Consider the following 26,358-nt stretch of genomic DNA (forward strand, 5'->3'; position numbering starts at 1 on the left):
TAAACTTATAAGGTGTAAAATTATAACCATTTACACACGCGGTTATATGAACGCACCTAGTAATACTCTTGATAAACTTGATTGTTTATCAGCTGTATTATTGCCAAACAAAATTTTTTTGATTGTTTTACAAATTAAAAAATGCCAATATTAAGTGAAAAATCAAAACTAAAACGCCTTTACTTGCTGATGTTGGAGATTTCTGATGAAAATGCCTGCTGTAATGTCTGCAAGGTTGCATTCCTTTGAGTTTACCGCGTTTACACAATGAAATGTGCGCGTAAATTTATACAAATTGTGTAAATGATTTTTCATACAAAATGTAACAGCTCGTTTACGCACTAGATAAAATTATACGTTTACACACTTTATAAGGCATTTATACGGTTACATGAGTCCCCCTATTTTTTCACAATCATGATTTGTATTTTTAAACGGTTTTATTTAGCTTGAGTTGACAGGCCGCATGGCCGCATGCACGGCTGCACGGCCGTTGTGAACGAATTTTGTAATTGAAATTTAAGTAACTTCCCGATAAGCTACAAGCATGAAACTTGGAATATAGTTCAGAACCCGATGACAATGCAATAATAAGAAAAAAATTGCCGCTAGGTGGCGCATGGATCGAGATATTCGCAAAAATCGTATTTGTGGACCGATTTGGCTCATATTTGGAACACTTAATACATACAAGAATAGAAATCGACCTATCAAAAAAAAATCGTCGCTAGGTGGAGGAAGGGTCGAGATATTCACAAAAATCATATTTGTGGTCCGATTTTGCCCATATTTGGAACATATAATACATAGATACATGAATAGAAGGCGACCTATGGTGCCCGAGTTGGCTCATATTTGGAACAAATATTGCATACAGTCCGGTAGAAGTGACATCAAAATATTTTGGAGTTGGAGGAGGGACAAGCATACGTGGCGCAGAGTCGAGTCTTTGGAAGGTTTATGTATTGAGGACTTAGGTTGTAACAAATTGTCAGAAAAGGGTCCTTGTAATAATGAATCACTAAATGAACCAAATGGAATGAGAAATAATAGGCAATTAAATAAAGACTAAAAACTTGAAAATAAAATAATTAAAAAAAAAATTTTTAGTTTAACGGTTTTATTGAAAACAATACTTACATGAAGTAATAATAATACGAAAAGCTAGAAAATAATTAGGTGGGTCCTAGGTACTAGTCATCACACTCCTTATCAATCTATGGCGTTGATCAGACAATTAAATAAAAGCGTTGGACGCGTCATATTTCTACTGATAGTCATAAGTTAAACTAACTGAACCTTAATCAGTCAAATTTTTAGAAATTTCACGCACCCAACGCTTTTATTTAATTGTCTGATCAACGCCATAGATTGATAAGGAGTGTGATGACTAATACCTAGGACCTACCTAATTATTTTCTAGCTTTTCGTATTATTATTACTTCATGTAAGTATTGTTTTCAATAAAACCGTTTAATTTAAAAAATTTTTTTTATTATTTTATTTAATCTGATTTGTCGATACATCAACTTCCGGCGCAGTACGATTTTGTCATTAGTCCATCGATTTACAAAAACAAAGTAGATGGAAGTTTCATTTATGTTTGTAGGTATGTCACGGGTCTGCCAAATTGTATGGTTCCGCGATGCTCACCATACTCCTTGTACACGCATACTACAGCAAAATATGTTGCGGTTGTATTCCAAAATCTGCTGGCTTTGTGCGTCACTGCTCTGCACAGACGGGGTCAATACGAAAATGTTTGAAACGAGTTTGTCTTAAAATTTTTTTCCTCAACCTGTGCTAGAAATGTAAAGTGGACTAAAATTATACAAAGGTGGAAGATGGCCTAGAAGGTTCAATGTGGTCATATTTCCCGAGATGTTTGCGAGATGTTTGCGAGATGTTTGGGCTAGTACCTCAATGGTGCTTGTTACAGGAACGTACCGAATCTTTATCTGGCAAAGTGCAATCAACTTCGATAATACTCCCCCAAACAGTATTTTCCTCACAACAACTGGAGCACTGACTGGTGATAACTAATGGCTGGATCAGGCAACGGTCAGTGAATCAAGTAAGTGTTGGTCAAAAATTCTTTAGCGCGGGTTCTCCAAAGTATTTTGATGAGATGAGCTGGTTTAAACTTTAAATGCGTGGTGTTGGTGCTGTGTGTCTAAATATTGTGAATTACCATTATTATTTAATTTTCTATAAAATAAATTGTATATACTTTTCTTAATTGCGACTAATACTAAGTTTGTTGTGGAGTGCTCTGTCCGGTAATCATATCGTGGGTACAGCAGCCGAATCCTATCTTCCATAGTTGCATTATGGAGAAGTACTTGTGATCTCTGACAGTAACATCATTCACCACTTTTATTGCTATTCATTATAACTCTCCAACTTAAAACTTCTTTTAATTAATTTCCCCATTGGTTTCGCTTCATAAAATAAAAAATTTAAATTTTAACTCGTACCTCACCTTGCTGCGTACACTTTAAGTCACTATACTTTTACATTTACCAGTAAACCAGCCAGACCCGTGCGCATCTTGTGCAACCAATATAAAAGTATATTATCAAATATCAACAAAAATCAGCTGTTCTATCAATCAATTCGTACAGCGTACAGCTTGCGCTGCCATCTAGCGTATGGTAGCAACTGCCGGTAATGCAGTGCAAATATTCACAATAGTGCCATAGTACAAATAGATTTCTTTGTGTGCTCACAATCGTTTATTTTTAACAAATTATTTTAATAAAATATAGCTAAACAAAAACTCTACGACCAAAATTGCCCAAAGCTCGCTAATAGCCCGAATATCCGTCTGTACAACCAAAACTTTATTTATAGATTTGGATTCCAAATAAGAGCGAAAAAGGGAACCGTACATAAAAACAGCAATTAGAAATAATATATATGATATGATTTTTATTTCAACCTAATTTTGTGGGTCTAGCACAGTGATGCACTCGAGGGCTTCGTAGAGCATCGTAAAAATATTCGGCGCTCACCTACATGTCATGTGAGCGCATCGACAGAGAGTAGAGCAAACAGTAAATCAGTTTTAGCTTGTACTAAATATCTCATGCGTAAATTCTATACTCAAACTGTTTCCATGTTAATACGTATTGTTACAGAACAAGTTGCGGTTGTATTCAAATCTCTGCCGGCGATGTGCACCACTGGTTTAAAGTAACAAAAATTTGCATACATACATACATATCGTCCATACTAAAAAAGACAAACCGCAATTTTTTTACATCACAAACTTCTGTGGTTTTAATACCTATCTACTTACTCTTTTGGTTGCTTTTTTAACGGGACAATGTGTGGTACTTCTTATATTTGAATCAGGTTAAAATTGAATTAGTGTTAAAACGTAAAATGGCAGTATCAGGGCGACTGCTGCAAGTCACTTTCATTTTCCGTTAAGACCTGTGTTTCTGTTTTTTGTGTGGTTGAGGTGTACGAAAAACGAATCGGAAAATCGGCGGCGGCGGTGGCATTTATCGGGGGCGTATAGCTCTATTGTATAGTAATGTTGCTCATTTGTTGTTAACAAGCGACTCGTCTTGACGATTTCCACCAAGGAAAAAACAGCCGACAATAGACTCACTTTGTAATAACCTACAAAATACAAATGATCGGGATGGCGGTCAAAGTTCCACAGATGTGTACGTTTCACGAAGTGCGGTTTGCACCATTACCTTGTCTCAGAAGAGCTACGAATAGCCTCGGCATAAGAAAGAAAGTATAAACGGGGACAGAAGGAATGTTTTCTAACGCTGACCTCTTGACGAAAGATTCACAAGAACGCAGAAAAATAAATTTTTGCGCGATTGACCTCCGAAGAGATTTTAGGATGAGCTTATCTTCCAATTTGCGTGGTGCTCCTTTTTATATTTTCTACAATTTCGCGGGACGGTACCTACAGGTTTTATGACGACTCAGAACGGCATCTGCAAGGCAGATGTGAGGTTGAGAGGTGTGAGTGCAAGAATTTTTTCAGCAATGCTTAGTAGCCGATATAAGCTCCTCAGTCAATGAAATTATCAATGCGGCTGCTAAACTAACTCTATTTTTCAGCAGACCATCACTATACTCCAAAGAAAAGGACTTGCATTTATGGTTCTATATCTAAATTTGTTGAGCTAATTCAACAACTTAATCGGGATTGAGAGAGAGGATAATTATAGTGTTAGAGAATTATGTATAGGTTTTCTTTCGACAAACAAAAATCACGCTCTATAAGTCTAGGAATATATTTTTCTTTACGTAGGGCTCTCAATCATAAAAGGTAAAGAGAGAATATGTGACATCTATTACAGTATTCGACGAAAAACGCTACAGTCAGTTCTGCCACGGGATGTCTCCTTAAATGAATCGACAGTTTTTGTTTAGTTGTCACAAACCTACACACCCGCAAACAACTTTTTGATCTAGCCCCGCCTCCAAGAGGTTTAAGGGAATATGATGAGATCCGGCACTTGTTAGCACAACCATTTGATCCAGACGAGCGCAAGGAGGCCCAAGACAAAATCCACTAAGCATCGGTAAACGCCTTTGCCAGGATGCGCCCGGTAAACGTCATTAATAATATACACTGTCCTGCTCATTCAAAGCACACTACCAAGGGAGACCCGAGTCACCTTGGCCCAACTTCGTTCTGGATACTGTAACAGGTTAAACCCTAACTTGTCCAGAATTAACCCCTTAACACGTGAAGTATGTCCTGCGATGTGTTCCCACGTGACACCAATCATCTGTTCAATTTTATTGTGGAACCTTCGCCCCTAACACCAACTTCACTCTGGTCCAACCGTGTTGAAACTTCTAGTTTCCTTGGACTTCCGTTAGAGGTTGAAATTGCCGGTCCATGAGGACCTCACGTAGACTGAATGAGTCTGTAATGCTTCCTTTAGAGGACTTTGTTGACAATTTGTAAGTGGCCACACCCATTGAATGGGGGAAGCACTGTAAACACAACGACAGCAACGGAAAATTCTGTTGAAGACTTAGGTTCCTTCCTGTCAAGGGAACAGTGCTTAACAAAAACAAGTAAAGAAGGCTTGCAGCTTGCAAAACTTTTAAATTACCTTCTTTTAAAAGTAGACGGTGCCACGCCCATTGTCCAAAATTTTACTAATTTTCTATTCGGCATCATAAAGTCAACCCAATTACCAAGATTCATCGCTTTAGCCGTCTTTGGTAGTGAATTATCGCACTTTTTCGGTTTTTCGAAATTTTTGATATCGAAAAAGTGGGCGTGGTTATAGTCCGATTTCGTTCATTTTAAATATGGATCTGAGATGAGTGCCTAAGAACTTACATACCAAATTTCATTAAGATACCTCAAAATTTACTCAAGTTATGGTGTTTACGGACGGACGGACGGACATGGCTAAATGAATTTCTTTTCTCGCCCAGATCATTTTGACATATAGAAGTCTGTACCTATCTCGATTGGTTTATGCCATTTCGGGGTGCCGTTATGCGAACAAAATTAATATACTCTGTTAGCTCTGCTCAGCTGAGTATAAAAATAACAAAATCAATTTCTTTTACCGACTCCGGAGCCAAAGTGAATTAATTTCGATCGACTGTCTTGCTTTTGCTTGTGTGACAAAAATTTCAAATTCCTTTGAATTTCAAAGCATATGTACATAATTTTCCGTGTTGTGTTACCGAAATAGATTTAGTCGTTATTGGAAGTAACCTGGAGTCAAAAGAGCCGTTGGACGAGCATCCTTGCTCTAATGCTTTGGAGCTTTTCTTAAAGCTTGAGTTCTAATACGATATGTTGCTTCACTCACAGCACAAGTCTTGTCAATCGAATAGCACTTTAATTTTTTAATAATCTAATTTGTTTTAAAATCAAAGCAAAAGTCGTTATATGGTTTATATGAAAATTTTTCAAATACTTTATGGTCTATGAATTTTTTAAACAAAGACAAAAATTAGCTACTGAAATATTTAATTAAAACTCTATTCGTTTTAAAGTAAGTCATCTAATACTCAACCCAGTACCAATTCGCTTCGATTAAGTCTTAGTTATTGTCTAGACGCTATTTCTAAACATCTATTCCTTTAACAATTGGACTCGAATATCTATCTACAAACAAAGTACTACTCTAGTACACCAAAACCCAAGGCGTAAATATATGTAGATATATCATTAGAATGGGCCGATTTATTAACCGATTGTCGAAAAATGTACCCTTTCGCCATTTTTTTTTTCGCAAGCTCGAAAATTATTTTTTTGGGTATGCGTAGTGGAACTTTTTTCCTGAGCCCAAATCCTATCTAAAACTCGATGGCGCGATATCGGTTAACCTTCGTCCATACAAATCGACCCAGGTTAATATACATACCTTCCTACCTTTCAAATTTATTACAATTCAAATTGTAAGCGACTTTATTGCTATGGCATTGCCGGGATTTGCGTCTTGTTTTATTCAATGAAAGTGGAATGCAAAAGCAACATATAAAGGAAAATTGAGAGAAATAAAATGAAATAAAATTTCAAGCAAAAGTGCAGAATACCATAAGGTATGAAGACAGATATAGGGGAATTCGCTTTGTCTTACAAGGTGCACAGATTGTTTATATTCTTCGACAAAATATGCAAGACTACGAGAGTACACCATTGTAGAGTTATATCATGCATCAGTAACAAGTGTCAAAATATTGACATAGAATATAACAAAAACGACGAAAAGTCATGAAAAACAATTGCTCAATTAAAATGAGAGGATTAAGAGGGATACGGATTGAGAGGAATGCGTTTAAAGCGTACAATCCATGCATTCCGTGCAATTCGTGCAATCCGTAAACTGTTTGCAAGACGAAGCGAATCCCCCTTATGTATGTATGCATGGAAAAGTAGTGAATTTAATGGAGTATCGAATAGTAATCCTCTGCAAAATGCACTCACACATAAACATAAGTTATTTTATCCTTATTTGTGCCTAGCGAACATACACAACACATAAGCAACACACACATACATACAACTTTCAAAAAAATCAAATTCATTTTATTAATGCCGTGCCTGTGATATCCTCGCATGTGAGGTGTGTATGAGTGTGTATTTGTGTGCTTATGACGTTGTTATCCTTTCCAACTATTTATTTTCCGTAGCATAGACTTACCTTAAACCATTCAATTGTCGGCTCCGGTTTGCCTTCAACTTTACAATTTAGTGTGGCAGGTTCATTCTTTTTCACAACCAAATCTGTTGGATGCTCGATTATACGCGGTGATTGGTATTGAGCTGCAAAGAGAATAAAAAAAAAAAAAAACAAAAAAAAAATGTATTAGAAATGTGGACGAATGAAAAAAATTGTTGAAATGTTAAAGGAAAATAATTCTTTAGTTAAAAAAAAAGAGAAAAAAATTTCAGATAAAAGCAAAGCGCTTGGCTTCAATATGAACTATCAATTTTATGGCGGAGTGACGGGGCTTGAGATATTCGTATTTTCGGCGCTAAAAAGAGTTAACCGCTGCTTTTGAGTTTTATGTATGTACTTATTTAATATTTCTTGGCGCGAAACTTCAAAATCGGGACAAGGAGACGTTTAGATGAATAGATTTTGGAATTTGAAAGTACCAGGACGGAGACAACAAAATCATAGAACATTGAGTTAGAGTGCTTGTAGGTGAACTCCAGTCTATAGTTCACCGTAGTGTTTCTGGCTTTAAGTAATTAAATATGCGGTAAATTGATCTGTGCCGTCGGCGTATAACAGGCAAAGTAAATTTCCACAATTCTTCAGGAAAAGTGGGCAGTGCGACCTCCTCCCCACTGTCCCAATTGTTTCTAAATCGATATAGTTCTGAGTCTATTTGACTGAACCCAAACATGTTTTGTATTTAGGTCACTTAAAATAGGGTCTAATCAATTTGTAAAAGTTTCACACTCATCAATCTGTCTTCTTACCTCTCTCCCTACTCATAGAATCGTTGTTATAAACCGTTATGGGTAAAAAAAATACGTTCACGTTAATAACATAATGACTGCTGAGTCGAAATTAATCCACAAATTTCGGGAGGCTTTTTTTAAAGAATGCCTCATTCAATATTTGTTTCACAAATTCAATATATTTTGACATTAGATAGGACGTTTATGAAAGAAGATTTGAGATAGGGCATTCTTCAACCGAATCCCAAGAAATGGTGTTCTGGAAACCAATCTTGAGGTACGGCGTTTTTAAAAACATGCATAGATAAGGTGTTTTCGAATTGGCTGCGAGAATGGGTTATATTTCACTCAGCAGTGGAGTTCATGCTTCAAATTATGGCGAATACTTGCAGTTTCAATAGGTCACTAAGCTGCTAGTGAATAAATGCTGAACAACACTAGCAAATCAAGCAGAGAATATTTCACACACATGTAAACAGTAGCTAAGAGCGAAGAGAATATTTCACGCATATGTATACAGCTACAAAGAGCGCATATAGGCTTACATAAATTACAGATCTCCATGTATGTAGCCCAAGCCAATATGAGGTACATAAACGAGAAATAAATGGCGGCCACCGTGGTGTGATGGTAGCGTGCTCCGCCTATCACACCGTATGCGCTGGGTTCAACTCCCGGGCAAAGTAACATCAAAATTTTAGAAATAAGGTTTTTCAATTAGAAGAAAATTTTTCTAAGCGGGGTTGCCCCTCGGCAGTGTCTGGCAAGCGCTCCGAGTGTATTTCTGCCATGAAAAGCTCTCAGTGAAAACTCATCTGGCTTGCAGATGCCGTTCGGAGTCGGCATAAAATATGTAGGTCCCGTCCGGCCAATTTGTAGGGAAAAATCAAGAGGAGCACGACGCAAATTGGAAGAGAAGCTCGGCCTTAGATCTCTTCGGAGGTTATCGCGCCTTACATTTATTTTTTTTTTTTAAACGAGAAATAAATAACCAACTATTCGAGACAGCTGTTGCAAAAAGTCTAGAACCTGGGAGAAATAGGTGAACGAGGCGAACTTAGAGTATAAAAGCAGCGTAATTTAAGCGAGGGTCAATCAGTTTGACAGAAGGTGCAGAATAATAAAGAATTTCCTAAAATTCGTTACAATATATATTTTTCCCGTAACAACTTGTGAAACATATACAGTTTTCGGGAAAATTATAAGAAAATTCGTTATTATTTTCATTTCTAACTATCGATCTTTTCAAGGTTTTGTTTGAATTTTTCAGGCTTTTCGTGGCCATTCCGAATTGTTTTGAGACTATTTTCAAACGTTTCCCGCTTCGGCGTTATATCGCGACAATTTATGGTTTATTTTGAAATTACTTTTGGATAACTGGAATTATTTTGAAATGATTTCGCAACAATCTAAAAACTATTTCGAAATTCACAACGCCGGCAGAGCTGAACATAAAAGCAACTCTTTTTGTAGTACATAGTATGTATTTACATGGGGAATGCTAAGGCATAGAATTCATGAATGAGATGTTTACTGCTTGAAGTACAAGCATAAACTGATTGGCTGCTTGCTTTACTGAATCTCTACCGCTATGCTATACGGAGCTCTTAAGGGCACCACTGGTTTAAAGGATCATATCGGTGCTATCATGGCGGAAGCATAGGTCGCAGCATGGTGACATACATGCAAATATAAATACAAATTTCATGTACTTTGTTCTCAAAAATCGATGGACTAATGTCAAAATCGTACTGCACCGGCTGTTAAAGTCTCAAATCACATAAAAAAAGTACCAATCGGTTGAGTTCCGGCTGTCACGTGTTCCTGGTGCCACCATGGGGGCTATATTGCAATAATTTCATGTCAGTTAAATTTTTAATTAACAAAGTTTTTGTACACTGCTTCCTTGCTTGCCGTTCATTGTATTTGCCTAAAAAATTTAGTCATACTTATTCATGAGTTTAATCACTTGTCCAGTGCTACACATGGGTTTTTACCTTTTTTTTTGTACTTCAAAGCACGTGCAAATACTACAATTCAAATAAATTTAAGTTTTATTTTTGAAAAGGATGCACAACCCGTATTGGCACTCCAAAATCTTGTATTCCTTTTTTACGGACAGAACGCGTTTGTGTTTGAAAGGATTTGAATCCTTTTGATATTTTTTAACTAAGCCGATATGAAAGCTCATTTTTTATCTGTGCAGAAAAATTTATTATTTTATTTTTCATATGACCAAAGTAGATTTGAGTGCATTTGAATAGCGAAGTGTCGAAGTAACAGACAGATTATTTTGTATCGGACGTGTATATTATTTACTTTTTTATTTCATTTATTTACTAAGCTTTGAATAAAAATTTCGACACGTTTGTTGGGGATTAGGGTGGCATGTGAGTATAATATATATAAGCGAAATTGTAACTGTATGCTTAATACACCTTTATGTATATGTATATGTGTACGTGGGTGAAATTCGATTCCTCAATTTTTTAGTTACAAAAATTTTAAAGAAATTTAAAACTCGAAAAATTGACAATAATACGTGCACAATTTACGTTAAAAATAAATTTTACGTACTTAGTATATCCCAACGGTATCAAAATATTGTGGCGAATATTAGCTGTTCTATACATCACTATACTTCTAGTAAATAAATGCACAACAACAGCAAGTAAGCAGCGGCGGCCGCCGTGGTGTGATGGTAACCTGCTCCGTCTACCACACCGACGATTCTGGGTTCACGCCAAGGGCAAAGCAACATCAAAATATTAGAAACAAATTTTTTCAATTAAAAGAAAATTTTTCTAAGCGGGGTCGCTGCCCGGAGGGGTTTGGCAAGCACTCCGAGTGTATTTCTGCCATTAAAAGCTCTCAGTGAAAACTCATCATGCAGATGCCGTTCGGAGTCGGCATAAAACAAATAGGTCCCGTCCCGCCAATTTATAGGAAAAATCAGTAGGGGCACAACGCAAATTGGGAAGAGAAGCTCGGTCTAAAATCTCTCCGGATGTTATCGCGCCTTACATTTTTTTTGTTTTAGTAGTAAAAAAAATTGAGTACCAAACACGTGAAGATCTATGTGAAAACTAATATTTTTAGTTAACTAGAGCTTGTCAAAGTGTTGAAGTTTAACAGGGACAACTTTACGAAAAGGGCATCGTCGGCGTCTTATTTGCATCAATAATATAATATAATAACTGTTTGGTATCGGTTTTTTGATAATCAGCTAATGATCGTCAGTGAATTATAATCGTCGAGTAATCGGCTTGTTATCGCCGAGTCAACGGATTTTTATTGGTTTCTTATCGCCTTTACGATAAGAAATTGGTAAAACTCCTATAACTAATAAATTGATACTTTATCGATTACATATAGATAACTCTTCAATAATAAATCGATAAGTTTTCGACAAATTATCAATAAATTTTGATAAAGGAACAACAACTTCTTGCCTACAATCGAAAACTTTTTGATAAATATTCATGAACTTTTTGGCAACAAACTCACAACTCATCGATAAATAATCATCATTGGTAATATTTGTTATCGGTAGCAAATTTAGACTAATTCGATAACAAATCGATGACTTTTATATACCCCAACGATAGCACGCCTACAAGAACTATAACTACAAATCGCTAACACTTCGATAACAAATTGATAACACGCCACTCGCCTTCGGTTTTGATTTCTAATCCTTTTCCTTACCTCTCTCCTTCTATTATTTTTCCTTCCCTTTCCTTTCTTTGCCTTATCGTGGCTAACGTGACGATAACGATAAACATGGTTACGATCATCGCCGTCATTATCGAAATTGTTATTATGCTGGACTTTTTCTTTTGCCTTTTTTGTTTCAGCATCTTTACAGTTATTTATTTTCCTTTTCTAGATTCTCCCCTACTGTGGCAAAGATGTTTATATATCACAACAATTTCGGCTGCAGTTTAAAGATAAAAAACAATGTTCAAACATTTTTCCGAACCCTCTAATAAGTTCTAAGCCAATGGGCAAGTTTTACTCTCGACCCAGTCTAAAATAACATTTCTACTAAATTTTTCGATACCTTAAATAGAAAATTTTTAATTTCAATATTTTCAGTACATAGACATATTTAGCATTTATCGAAATTAAAAAAAACAAAAACTCAATTACAAAGTTAATAAGTTATTCGTAAATTATGTGCAAACTCAATTTGTAAATTTATAACAAATTAAATTGGCTTGCAAGGCTAAAGGCGCAACATTGTACGCATGGAAGGGCGGAGAGAAGTTGTATCGCATCGTATCCCCTAATTTTTATTTACCGCTTGTTTGGCCGAAACTTTTCTGTTTTAATATTCTGTCATCTTACATTCTAGCGGAGTATATATTGCATTTTAATCGTAGCGTAGCCGACTATAAACTGCCAAATTAATTAAAATTGCACAGACACCGCCCACAACCGACTAGACTTTGAGCTTATTAAATGTGCTTATGTATACATACACATACCCTGTTGGGAAGTCACTAACTAGTGATACACATTTCTATTTCAGAACTAGACTTAAAGTCCTAAATAGGAACTAGTTCGCTGGTAGCTACATTGTATATACTTCAAAGCTATGGAAAATATATTGCAGCGGGATATAATTTTCACCGCTTCGGAGGACACCACGTTGAAGTCGCCAGTTTAAGGCATGTAAAAGACATTGTGGGTTTCGAATGCGCCTGAAGTGCACCAGAACTAGAAAATTTTCCTACAGTGTATGTACTTGTGGTGGATGCTCGTGACATTTTAGTTTTTTGAATAAAAATCGCTTTAGAAAATAAATTTTTCATTTAGCTAGTATCGATATAAACTCATTAAAAATAAAAATCACGTTTGTGTTAACATTGTGCGGCGTTGTCGCATGTCTCCGTAATCAAAGACAACGTGCAACAGCATTGAAGTTACTATAGAAACGCTTTTATGCGCACTTTTTCCTCTCTCGTCCATCGACTGTGTACCATCATTATTATGCATGTGCAACAAATTATTAAAGTGCCACTTAAGCACCGGGTTGCTGCGTGCATACATTTTCGCCCCAATCATCGAACTAAAAGAAGTCAATTCATATACATACATACATTCCTTGGGTGATACCTAAGTATAAACGAGGTTTGAAAAATAAGCTCCTAGACTAAGTTATTATCGCGAACTATCGATATAGGGTGTCCTATGCGCTTTTTGGCTTCAAAAATTCTAGCGAAGCAAAAATGTGCAAGATCAACTTATCTCTGTATTGGGCTTCTCAAAAAAAAGTTTTCAGAAAATAATAAATGCTCACACAAGATGTCGACGAAAAAGTAGGAAGAATAATAAATAAAATAAATGTAAGGCTCAATAACCTCCGAAGAGATCTAAGGCCGAGCTTCTCTTCAAATTTGCGTCGTGCTTCTCATGATTTTCCCTACAAATCGGCCGGACGGGACCTACATGTTTTATGCCGACTCCGAACGGCATCTGCAAGGCAGATGAGTTTTCACTTTTCATGGCAGAAATACACCCGGAGCGCTTGCCAAACACTGCCGAGGGGCGACCCCGCTTAGAAAAATTTTCTTCTAATTGAAAAAACTTTTCTAAAATTTTGATGTTGCTTTGCCCGGGGTGTGAACCCTGTTTGGAAAACTGTTCAAAAACTGATTTAATTTTTGTTATGTCAAGGCTCTTGTGATTACATGCGCTAGTTTTGTAATCTTTCTTTGGTATAAATAACAAAAAAAAAAAAACAAAAATGTGTAAAGCAATATGAACCTGCCTCGCAGATCAAATATATATAAATAATATTGATAGAATGGTAAACAGCGGAAGCATTGCTAATTATGTCGAATGTAATTTATAAAGTTCGGTTGAACAAGCCTAAAAATGTTCCACACAATTCGGGATTAAAAAACATAAAGTATGTATGCATATACCAAATTGTGTATAAAAGGAATAGCAACAAAAACGCAAAACTTAGAGATAGAGGCATCTAGCTGAGTGGATAGATTGATCTGCCATAACACCACTATGAATGCAGCTGAATGCAATTTCAAAACTCGACTCCCGAAAAGCTAGCCGACGGAGAAATGAAATTCAGAAACTTGTTTTATTAACCATCGCCACATTTTTTTAATTTTTCTTAAATATCAATAGCATTACATAATATTTAAGGCAAAAAGGTGACTCAATGCTATCAAGACTGGGGCTAAATCGTAACATCCGTGATCGTATAACTCGTCACCTAAAAATATGATTTTCGGATTATGACATACGTGAACGTACTACTTCGATTGTAATTTTGGATCGCAACATACGTGACGAGTGACTGAACGTACACGTTACGTTCCACTATCATTCGAACACAAACTGGCGATCGTATACACAAAAATTTCAATGAAAATGTAAGTAAATTGTTAAAAAAGATGAATAAATAAAATATAATAATAAATTTTAAACTCTTATTATTAACAAAGGTCGAATTCAAACAAGCTTAATCCAAGCCAAAATGAATTAATGGGGAATTCATGACGAGACGCCAGCTTTGGGATCGGCTTGCTTCAAATTGAACTTCTCCAGAAGGTAACTAAAAGACTCTTAAGCTAAGCGAAATCTCCTCAAGAAACTGTAATCATTTATTGTTACAAAGAAATACTACATAAATGATACGCTTACGCTTTGTTCGATAAGTCCCAAGGGTTACTGCGCTCTCTTAACCGCCTTCGGACTATGTTTTCATCGCCTTCGCTATTACTGGAGCTCAAACAAAACAATAAAATTGGTACCATCGTAGTTATTTACATTATTTTTTGTATTTTTGTTAATCAATTTGACAGTTCAAAATCTATTGTGAGCTAAAAATACAATCCAACCTAATGTGGATCGTAAAATTCATTGTGAATTGAAAATAAATTACGTTCCGTTCGCTAACGTATGTTATAATCCCATTTTGTTTATACGTTTGACTTATCACGTAATTTTATTTCGTATGGTTGCCGATCCCCGATCATATGTTACGATTCGAGCCCTGAATTAACATCTCCAAAGACTCGATCACCTCAGGTTTTGATTCTTAGGTACATAATGTTAAGGCGCAAATCAAGACTTTAGCCCAATTGAAAACAGAGAAACCAAGTTCGTATCATTTAAAACTACTGATTCACTTCTTTGAGTTGCAGTAAATCTGAGTGCGTTTGTGAATTTTTTTCTTTGTATTTTATAGTGCTACATACAATCTGACCCTTAGCGTCCTTCGACTGAGGAATTGGGAGCTAAGCAAAGAACTCCAAATTTGTCACAAACTCAATAAAAGCACTTGCACATGTTCACTCTACAGAAATGGTTAGACTGAGGAGGAAGAGAATTCGAGTTAAAAAACTTGTCTAAAAAATATTTGCATAGGGTAAATTCTTTATGCAGTAGACGCTCAAATAACGAAGTCTACAAACTGATGGTGCCACTCCCTATTTTAAAAATTTGTAAATTTTCTTAGTCAAGAGTCTAATGTTAGGTTAAACTGGCCATAGTGTCAATGCTATATTAAATAAAAAATTTTAGCTAATTCGCATCGAAAGCGCGTTTGGCTGAACTTGAGAATTATAGCGTTTTCTTCTAAAAGGGCCATCAAATTCTAACATTGCTCACCTACATAGAAAACTCTTTAAAAACCTCACAATGTTCGTTTACATACGACGGAGCTGCACGCTAGAGAGTTTGTTAAAAGATAGAACAGGTTCTAAAGAGCCAATTTTGTATGCTTAAAATTATTAGCTGTGTTGTAGGGAAAGTTATAATTTTGACTTAAAAGATAGAAGCGATTGTTAAGTTGAAAATTGTTCCTAAAATTATTCAGAACGCATACAGGAAACAAAAAAGTTTCCTTCGCTCAGTAAAAACGAGCTGGAGACCAAATCGCTAACAATTCAATCTAGAAATCAATTCTAAGCATTTCCCTAGAACTAAAAAGAGGGATGGGAGTTCTAAAAGGTTTCAAACCATTAGTATTAGAAGGAAGGGTATGCAACGAGTCCCACCCGATTTATTGGCGTCATTGTTCTTAATGAACAAAACTTGCATTCGACTGGATCTTAAGAAATGTTAATCGATGTACCTAATTGATAAACCTTGTATGTCTGCTGAGTGTCACAGCGCTAAGGAGCAACTAGCAGGGATTGCTCTATGCATACACAATTGATGGCTGCTGTTCCTGCTCTGTTGATTCAGTAAACAGTTAAGTAATAGAAATATTATCCTGCAATGAGTTGATCAACGTCAAAGTCAACTCTCTGCCAGCAAGCGCCAACTTGTTGAGGGATGATGTTGCCTGTCATGTTGGGGCAAAGTCACCTTTAACTCCTGCTACAACGCAGCTTGTTGACAAGCATTTTCGAGTATTTTGTTGTCGTATTGGGTTGTAGGCAAACAACTTGCAACATGACATTCAAGCAGAGAGGCAACCACTTTGACGTAAATAGTTATTGAGTATGACCGTTGCGTTGTGGGTAAAATAATCAAATAGAGTTTGGCTACAAAAATAATAAAAACTAAGTTACAAGAGTTTGTTGTGGCAAATTGAAGATGAGGTGCGAGAGAATAGTGAGGTACAGAATGTGGCTTGGATATTGCCATTATTAATGCCAATGACAAAAACCAAAAAACAAGCACCAAAAGTGGTAGCCACAATGCCAATAAAAGCATGAACATGTAGCTAAGAGCTAGGAAGTTTAGACAGACGAACATGACCAACAACAACAACGCATCGAAAGCAGTTTTATTGTCGAGCTACTTCTGGCCAATACAATCGACATTGAGGAGGGAAATTGTTGCAAGTAGCGAGTAGTCCGTTACTTGTCATGTTACATTTGTTATGTATATATATACATCCTAACTTATATAGAAACATATATCTATCATAGTTGACATAAGAGGTGCACGATGCACACATCAGAGTACACATGTAAATTGCCAAACACCGCCAAAAATAAAGTCCAGACACTGTCAGTACTAATATGGAAATAGAAAAAATTTCCAAGTGTGGCATGGTAGAAAACCAAAGCCCTTTCGTGCAGCTATGTAGCTCTTCAAAGGCATAATTGAAAGAGTTAGTACTCGTGTAGTGCTGTTGGCTGCGACATAGTTTAACGGCGGTCGTTATTAGCAACCGCCATCACCAACCAAAGCCACAACGAATCTCATCCTTTCAATTTCTTCAGTTTTTTCAGCAAAACTTGTTACGCGCATTTTAGTATGTAAATTAGCACGTCACATACAAGCAAAGAAAATACTCGAGTGGTTGAAAAATAAGGCAATGCAAGAGTAACAGCACGAGTTAAGGGTATCATTTTCTAAAGGTGTTACCTGGTCTAAGTTCCCAAGTGTCAGAGCAGATTCATTCATTAATCTAAAATGTAACAACCAAAGGTTCCACTGAATTTTTATTCGAGAAAGATGTTTAAATCCGGGTACGTCTCAAAGAGGCCATCATTCAATCTCTTTTGCTGACCACTGTTGGCAACGCAGGTTGGATAGCGCGTCTTCTTCTTCATCTTGCAGTAGTGCTTCGACCCATCCAATAGGTGCTATTACTCGCAAATTTCCATCAATATATTCTAACGGGAGTCCATGGAAGCTTGCAGTTTCAACAGACTTGTCAAGACAGTCAGTAGCGTAATACCACCGACGTGGATGTCTAATATTGTCGATATTTTCTTGGCCTTAGAAAAACTAGGGAGGCGATTGTTAATTTTACCACAGAGGCTATCAGTGGAAGGGCCAGTACCTGTTGGTACATACAAATTAAACAAACATGTGGATAGCCATTCTTTTGATGCTATTTTCCCGAACTGCACCGATGCTTGCCGGCCACACAGATATTTTGCAGTCCACCTTTTGAGGCCTGGTGGAAGGATCGACCCTTCTGTCTGGGGTTGGTGGTTCAATCCGCAATTAATTGGTATGTTGATGGTGGTTAGTGCGGTTGGCAAATTCCAGGTCTGCGGTGAAATAAGGGACGGCTTCAAATATCTTGGCTATTGGCGATAGAACAAATATAAGTTTCCCACCGCACGGGTGGGTTGTTGTTGTTGTTGTTGTTGTAGCGATAAGGTTGCTCCCCGAAGGCTTTGGGGAGTGTTATCGATGTGATGGTCCTTTTCCGGATACAGATCCGGTACGCTCCGGTACCACAGCACCATTAAGGTGCTAGCCCGACCATCTCGGGAACGATTTATGTGGCCACATTAAACCTTCAGGCCATCCCCTCCCTCCCCACCCCAAGTTCCATGAGGAGCTTGGGGTCGCCAGAGCCTCGTCTGTTAGTGAAACAGGATTCGCCGCGGATAGGTGAGGTTGACAATTGGGTTTGGAGAAGCTATATATTGCGCTGGCAACCTGAAGGGTTGCGCTACACACCCCTTGAATCTGGTATTTTAGTCGCCTCTTACGACAGGCATACCTACCGCGGGTATATTCTGACCCCCTTACCCACTGGGGTGCACGGGTGGGAGCGCCCCCATTCACCGTGACGTCGTATTCTCTATTTGATCCACCAACAGCTCACTCTTGCTGTCAGCGTGCTGGTTTGAATGCAACATATCGTCATGGCATTCTATTTAACGCTGTCATCATGAGTGCATACGGCTGCGATTTTTTTCATCAAGAGAGAATATACCCTGTAAAAATCGTTGGATCATGTGGTCCACTGGTATACTTACCATTATACTCCACTGTAATGCAGCAAAGGACCAACTCATGTTTCTACACGAACATATTGTAAGCCGATCATTGCTCGTGTTTAACGATTGTAATCACTACACGATGTTTATTGGACTGTGGGTACTCCATGTATTACTCTGATGTTATGCGGAGCTGGAGTATATGGTCCAGTCCTAGGACATCGCAATGTTAATTGGACCATATGTTTTGTATGAATTGTGGTTAATTTTGGAGCACTCGGTTGGTCCATAGCGAGTACTCCATACATGCATGCATGGAGTACTCGCGATTTTTGCAGGGTAAGTTTTCAACCTCTTAAGCAGTCTAAGGTCTGAGCCGAGAAGCTACTGGATATTACTATGTTAATCGGTAAAGGAATCTTATGACTCTGTGTGGCTATGACTGATGTTCTCTTTGTGCTTTTTTAAACCAAACGATTGCGTTCTAAAATGCATAATGTCAAATTGCATGCTGTGGTTGAAGACGCTGGTCTTAATATAAATCAGTATTCAATAAGATAAAGACCTTAGTTGAAAAATTTGAGGTTGCGGAGTTTGAATCCATTGGAGGTAAGTGTTTTTCTATCCATCGATATCTCTTAATCAACAACTTTTGTAGTCATCGAAAAACAGAATTGACGCACACATATACATATACATATATGAGTGAATGCAAGGCAAAGGAAAATTAACCGCAAATTACCAGTCAATATCAAGCTTAAACATAGCCAAGGTATCCTTCTTAACAATATGTACAAGCTGATGTCACAATAACTAAATGGTCAAAGGACCCAAGCGAATTTTTTCACCATTTGGTTTTGACAAAATTTTTTCGTTGGATATGGGAACCTAGGCATGTGAACGCAATTCTGTATGCATATATATGTATGTATTTATATAGGTATGTCTGTGTGCGCAATTAAATTCTCTCAGGTACATACAAATGTCCTTACTGCCACATTAGTTTGCCTTACTTGGGTTTAACTTTGTTGTGCGGAGATGGTATGTTCAATTGGTGTATGAGAGTTACCTGAATATTGGTTACATTTGGCTAATTTCACTTGTCATAACCTCAAGCCAGCACTACATCACATCATTCTCTAACACCAACGAGTTTTCAAGCCGACACACCGACATCGCAATGTCCATGCTGACATCATCAAACAACACCGCAAGCGTCCCTAAATTGTTGCAGACATCGTTGTAGCAACTGATGGACAATTGCTTTGGTAGATGTTGCCTTTTTCGCTTTTTTACTTACTTTACTCTACCATATTCTCCTCGTTCTTCTTCACTGTGGCTGTCACGTAATTAGCATACTTTGATTACATTATAATTATGCGAATGATTGGCTGCTCCTGCTGCTTCTGTTGCTATCGCTGATGTTGCTTCTGCTGTGGCAGGTGGTTCAGCGACGATTTATTCTTCTTGACTCTTGTTAGCCTCCCAGTATTCCACCTGAGCGGTTGCGCTGTCAATTTGATCATTTTGTGGTGGTCGTTTATTTACGCTGTAGAATTTACAGAGACATTTGCTTGTCCAGCCAATCATTGCCCTATTACATTTAATGAGTATTCGAAATGCTTGATGACCCTTTTCACTTTTTATTTTATTTTCAATTTATTGTTTTCCCCTCTTCTTTGGCTACTCCATATCAGTTAACTGTTTATAATTTTAATTGGTAATGGCTAGTTATTACCACAAATATGCAGCTTGCTCACATGTATGCCTTCAAGGTAGAACTCTGTACTGATTTTCCTGATTTTATCAAATTAACTTAATTAAACTACGAGAAATGAGAAAAGAAATCTCAATTTGCAGAGAAGCAAGTATTGACTGTCCAGACTGGGTTGCTGTTAAGGATATTATATAATACCAGCAAACAAAACTGATAACGAAAAGTGGTAAAATTTGAATGGGGATTGTTTCGGGGATGACTGATAAAACTGGTCATGCCATGGTTCAATAATAGGAGGCTTACCTCAGAGCTTCTGTAATCTGCACTGTTATCATGTATCTTTTAGAATGGGCATTAAGTTGGACAAGGGAAAAACTATAAGCTACCTTCTTTTAGACCATATTTCCAAAGTATGAAGGTACGGCCGAATGAGTGCATGCATGAACATTAGAATTCTAGTGTTCTTTGCCCAGTTCATAAGAAGGGGATCCTACAAACTCCTACAAGCCCAACATGAATCGGCTGATTGGACCTTATCAGTGCGGCTTCATACCTGGTATATATATCATTGAATAGATTTTCACTATGCGCCAAATCTTAGAAAAAATAATTTACGCACATAACCTCTTCGTCAAACCCGCCTTCGACAGCATGAAGAACAGCTGCCTATATAGCTCTATGTCTGAATATGATTTCTCCGCAAAACTTATGCGTCTGCGCAAAATGACGTTGAGCAGCACGAACAGCTCAGTCAGAAGGGAAGGACCTCACCAAGCTGTTCAAAACTTAACAAGATTTCAGAAAGGGAGACCCCTTATAGTGCGGTTTTTCAATTTGCTGATAGGGAAAATAATAAAAGCTGCGGAACTAAACTAAAGGACCAGGTGGAAAACCTTCCCCTTGGTGTTACCAATTGGCGCCAGATAGCAGATCGACGAAGCAACAGCCACGCCCTGTTTGACGGTCATAACCGTTTAAACGGTAAAGAGCTGATTAAATAAATAAATACAAGACGCCGTAACCTTCGAAGTGATTTTAGACAGAGCTTCGCTTCCAATTTTTCACAACAACAATTTTTCCACATGTTCTTTTCCGATTCCGAATGGTATCTGCAAGCAGAAGCAGATAAATTTTTGTTGAGAAGCTTTTCGTGGCAGAAATACACTCGAAGAGTTTACCAAACCGCTGCCGATCCCTCTTAGAATCATTGTTTTTTTTTAATCAAAAAAAAATCGTTTGTATCGAATGGTTGTGATAGGCGATCTTGAGATCACCAGCATAAATATAGGGAGATTGGATACAAATATGTGTAGTCTGGACACCCCTTTTTTTAACCCGCTTTCACTTACTTCAACTTTTTTCCTAATATCCTACTTTGCATATTTTTGCTACCATTGCTGCAGAGTTGAAAGCCCTTACCAATTTTCACATATGTACCTCCATGTAAAACAGGACTTTTAAGTTTTATATATTCAGTATCTTCAAAATAATCCCCTCTCATAATACAGAATACTTGAGAATTATCAACTCCCTGAAGCCAAGTTGGCATTTGATGCATTACTTTAATTAAAATTAATCCTCTCAAAAGTCACATAAGCAAATGATATACATACAAGCAAAACAACTTTAATGTCAGCAATCATTTTGTAGCATACCCAAAAGGCGCTAAGCTAACTCATAAAGTAAAAATGATTATTGTTGTTCACGCTTATGAATAAACTCATATTATCCATCATTATAATGCATTTTGGCGCTTAAGAAATATCAACGAATACTCAACACCAGCAATCAGTTTGAAAAATGAGGCAATAAGAAGTTGTTCCATATATCAACGTCGTCTTATCTGTGTAGCATATAAATAGGCGCACGAGCAATTTTTTTTTTGGTTGTCAATACATAAGAGAAAATAAACTAAGTACGCCCAAAAATCCTTGCTTTGTTTAAGATTTATTGAGTGACTTGGTATGAAATTAAACCTCCCTCGCATTTGTACAGCTATTTGAGCATTTATTTAATATTTTTATTATTGCGTGTATAGTTGAATAGCAGTTGTTGTTGTTGGTATACCCTGCAAAAATCGCGAGTACTCCATGCATGCATGTGTGGAGTAGGACTAGACCATATACTCCAGCTCCGCATTTCATCAGAGTAGTCCATGGAGTACCCACAGTCCAATAAACATCGTATAGTGATTACAATCGTTAAAAACGAGCAATGATCAGCTTACAACATGCTCGTGCAGACACATGAGTTGGTCCATTTCTTCATTACAGTGGAGTATAATGGTAAGTACTCCAGTGGACCACATGATCCAACGATTTTTGCAGGGTATTTCAAGTACTTTGTTGTCACGCATTACATTTTATATGTACCCATGTAGTGCTATTTTTATGTGTGTCATGGATAGTCAAAATAATAAGCATCGAGTCGCAAGTATCAATGCAGCTACATATCTTATACGATAATAAAAATACATCTCTCAACTTCGATTTTTCCTCCCATTAATCTGTAGAAATATTTGTAAACATATAAACACTACACAATGACGCAGGAATGCAAAAAATTGTTGCAAAAAATGTTGCCGTATTTTGGCAACAAAAAGGGATATATAGACGGAACATTATCTTCAGGGATTTTGAAGACTCTGCGGAGACATTTGTCGGTTCTGGCTGCATCGCGAGCATTTGTAGAAGGCGCTTTCGGCATTGTTTTCTTCTACAGCACCGTAGACGCATTTACGATCTTCGGCCTTTTTGATGTATCAACATCTTTGCTCACGGTATGAGGGGCATCAGAATGTAAGCGTGTAAGTGTAAGCATATTCCTTGGAAGTGTAATGCTATATGGGGTAATATAAAACGTAAACGTAGGGTAAGTGTAGGCGTAGTGAGTGGGATTGGTATGCTGTATGAGTCAAAGCACTGTAGCTTAACGAGGGCAAAATGTACATGGAAGAGTTACCGATGAGTTACCGGTTTGCTCTCGACGGATTATTGGTTTGTTGTAGGTGTGTTATCGACGAGTTATGGATTTGTTATCGAAGTAATATAACTTTGAAAGCGATTTATTTGTATAGATGAGTTATCGGTTCCTTGAATGAAAAATTATCGATTAGTTATCGATAATTTATCAAAAAGTTATCGATATACTATCGAAATGTTATCGGTTTTCTATCAGACTTGTTACCAAAAAGTTATCAATATTTTTCACAAATCTTTCGAAATTTTAACGGTTTGTTATTAAAATGTTAACGATTTATAACGAGAAGTTATCGATTTCGTGAGAGTGTTGTGAGAGAAAGCAGACAGAAAATTAAAGCAAGCCCAGGCGTGTTATCAATTTGTTACCGATAAGTTATCGGTTTGCTGTCGACGGACTATCGGTTTGGCGGGTGTGTTATCGACGAGGTATTTTTATACTTTATAGTATAGAAGCGAGTTGTCTTGCAAAAAATCTGATATAATTTCATTTAATTTCAAGATACAGTCCACGCCTTATATCATCGAACAGTTGGGTTATTGATTTGTTTTCGAAGTGACATAAATTTACTTTCGATTTATTTTCATCGACGAGCTATCGGTTGGTTAAACGAAAAATTTTCGAATTTTTATCGACTATTTATCAAAAAGTTATCGATGTACTATCAAAAGGCTATCCGGTTTGTGTTGAAAAGTTAGAGATTTGTTATCGAAAGGTTTTCGATATATAACCAAAAAGCTGTCGAAATGTTAGCGGTTTGCTATCAAAGGGTTGCCGGTTTGATAACGAAAAGTTAACGATTTCTTATTGGAGAGAGAGGACTGTAGACTCATGACGGGTATTCTGACTGGACACTGCCTTCTGGCGTCACATGCCTTTAAATTAGGCTTGGTCAGTGATAGTAGATGTAGAAAGTGCGGGTTGGAGGCGGAAAAGATCGAGCACATTCTGTGCTCGTGCCCTGCGCTTGCCAGGCTAAAACTCCAGCTATTAGGAGTGATACAGCTATCAGATCTAAAAGCAGCAAGTGGTTTAATTCCTAGGAAGCTTCTAGTATTTGCCAAAAGGACGGAGTTATTATATAACATAGGTCCTGGTTTTTGATCGGGTGTTTCAGTTTTTAAAACATACTTCTGGTAACACTACGGACTTATTCAGTCCATGTGAGGTCCTCATGGACCGGCCAGTTCAACCTAACCTAACCTTTTTAGAGTTTTAGCAATTTGTTATCGACGTGTTTTCGATTTGTTAAACTTTTTCTCCCACAGTTATATTTTGAAGTACCCATGTCCAAACAGCATTTGAATAACGTGGTAGTTTACTTCGTCGAAGCTCCGTGGTCCGATAATTAATTTCCCTGCCAATCTGTCTAATTTTTAACTTTCCCAGCAGTCTTTTCGCGTGCAGTTTGGAGCCATACGCTCTGTTGGTCTTCCGAGGTATGCTTTCAAGCAGCGATATCTGATTAGTTGCCTTCTGAGACGGATGTTGAATTTGTGTCCTATATGTTAAGGGGGCGTTTAACTTTGTGTCTAAATATTTGACTACCTGTGCTTTGACTATTTGATTTTTTTCAGAGAAGGCTTGAAATTATCGACATTAGTCAAGAGAAAACAATGGCCTAGAAGGTTTACTGTGGTATTTTTAATAGTTATTTACATGGTCCGGCTTTATACCTTAATGGTGCTTGAAAAACGGAACTTACCGGATCTATATTCGGTAAAAGCCTATTAACATAGAAAACACTCCAACAACAACAGAGTATTTTAACGTAATATATTCAGGTACCAATGTTGCCAATTATGAATGCTGTGAAATATAACACACCAACATTTGAAACGAGCGCATAACACATGCTTTTGCAATATTTGGCCTTAGCTTTTATCTAGCGTAGCCACTGTGCACTGCCAGCACTCAGGACGTCGCATAGACTTATGTGTAGTATGATTGTTTTGTGATATGTTTTATTCACCCACCAACACGTAAAACACATTTAGTTATAGCGAATTATGAGCATTGTTGCATGCAGCATTTGTGTATCTATGTATATAAATATATGTATACGTTAGTACGTAATCAACAGACACGTACTAACTATCTGAACATACTTCACACACACCCATCTATTGAGCTTCCTGGTGACCAGGCGCTGGTTTGTATGTATGTATGTCGATAGATGTGCATTCGAAATCATATGTGTGTGCATAATTTTTATTATCTTGGCATATGCATTATTGACTTTTTGCCAAAAGTCAAATGCTGTCAAAATGTCACCATTGCCATTTTGAACGTGCAAGGGGAGTCGAAATTGTGAAAGGAATTACAAGTTTTATGAGACGACAAAGGCAGCATATTGAGGGTGGTTCGTCGAACAATTTAAGTGGGGGTCGCTTACATCTTATATGGAGCAATAAGTTAAATCAATATGTATACTTCTAGAGCTATGTGTGTGTGTTATGCGTGTTGCATGACAAGAGTTTATACAAATGCAGAGTTAACGCGAGGGAGGTGGACGTGATCTTTTGGGGATTGCGATTAGGAAAATATGCATTTCTGCACGTACGAGCCAAACACCAGCAGCATCATGAACAACTGTCAATTATTCTGACAGCTTCATCCATAAAAACGTACACACATACACACACATATATACAAGAAAGTTATGTTTAGTATAGACATGCGAAAATATCAAGGGACAAGTCAACATTTTGTGCGAACTGAATGGAACTGGTAAATACAACTTCTCAGTCGGTATGATGATAGTTTTGGTTTGTAAGACTTTCACAAATCAATCCGCATTGTAAGTTCGATTTTGTTCTTTCCAAGACGGTGAAACGGTTTAAACCGAATTAACAAAATGTTTCGACTTTGAAAAGAATCACGAACTGGAACGATTTCTAATTGAAAGGGTTGGGTAAAGTTCAAAACGAAAGTTTTAGGAAAAAAAAATTAGAGGCAGAAGGGATTGAGTGTGAGGGGCTTGAGCCCACAAATTTTGCCAAAAACTCCCGGGACGGGTTTTAGCCCCAGGGCAAACTCCTGTAGAAACGAAGACGGCGGCCGGATAA

General features: G+C 37.3%; 1 protein-coding gene across 3 annotated transcripts in view; it reads right to left on the reverse strand.

Annotated features, from left to right (window-relative positions):
* The window catches only part of robo1 (roundabout 1), a 610,999-nt gene that overhangs the window by 164,735 nt on the left and 419,906 nt on the right, over positions 1 to 26,358 (reverse strand). For all 3 annotated transcript variants that reach the window (XM_067776766.1, XM_067776767.1, XM_067776765.1), the window contains one exon: positions 7,155 to 7,276. In XM_067776766.1, the coding sequence (XP_067632867.1) occupies positions 7,155 to 7,276 (122 nt within the window). The remainder of the gene's footprint in view (positions 1 to 7,154; positions 7,277 to 26,358) is intronic.

This window comes from Eurosta solidaginis, chromosome 3 (genome assembly GCF_040869045.1).
Source record: "Eurosta solidaginis isolate ZX-2024a chromosome 3, ASM4086904v1, whole genome shotgun sequence".
Lineage (NCBI taxonomy): Eukaryota > Metazoa > Arthropoda > Insecta > Diptera > Tephritidae > Eurosta > Eurosta solidaginis.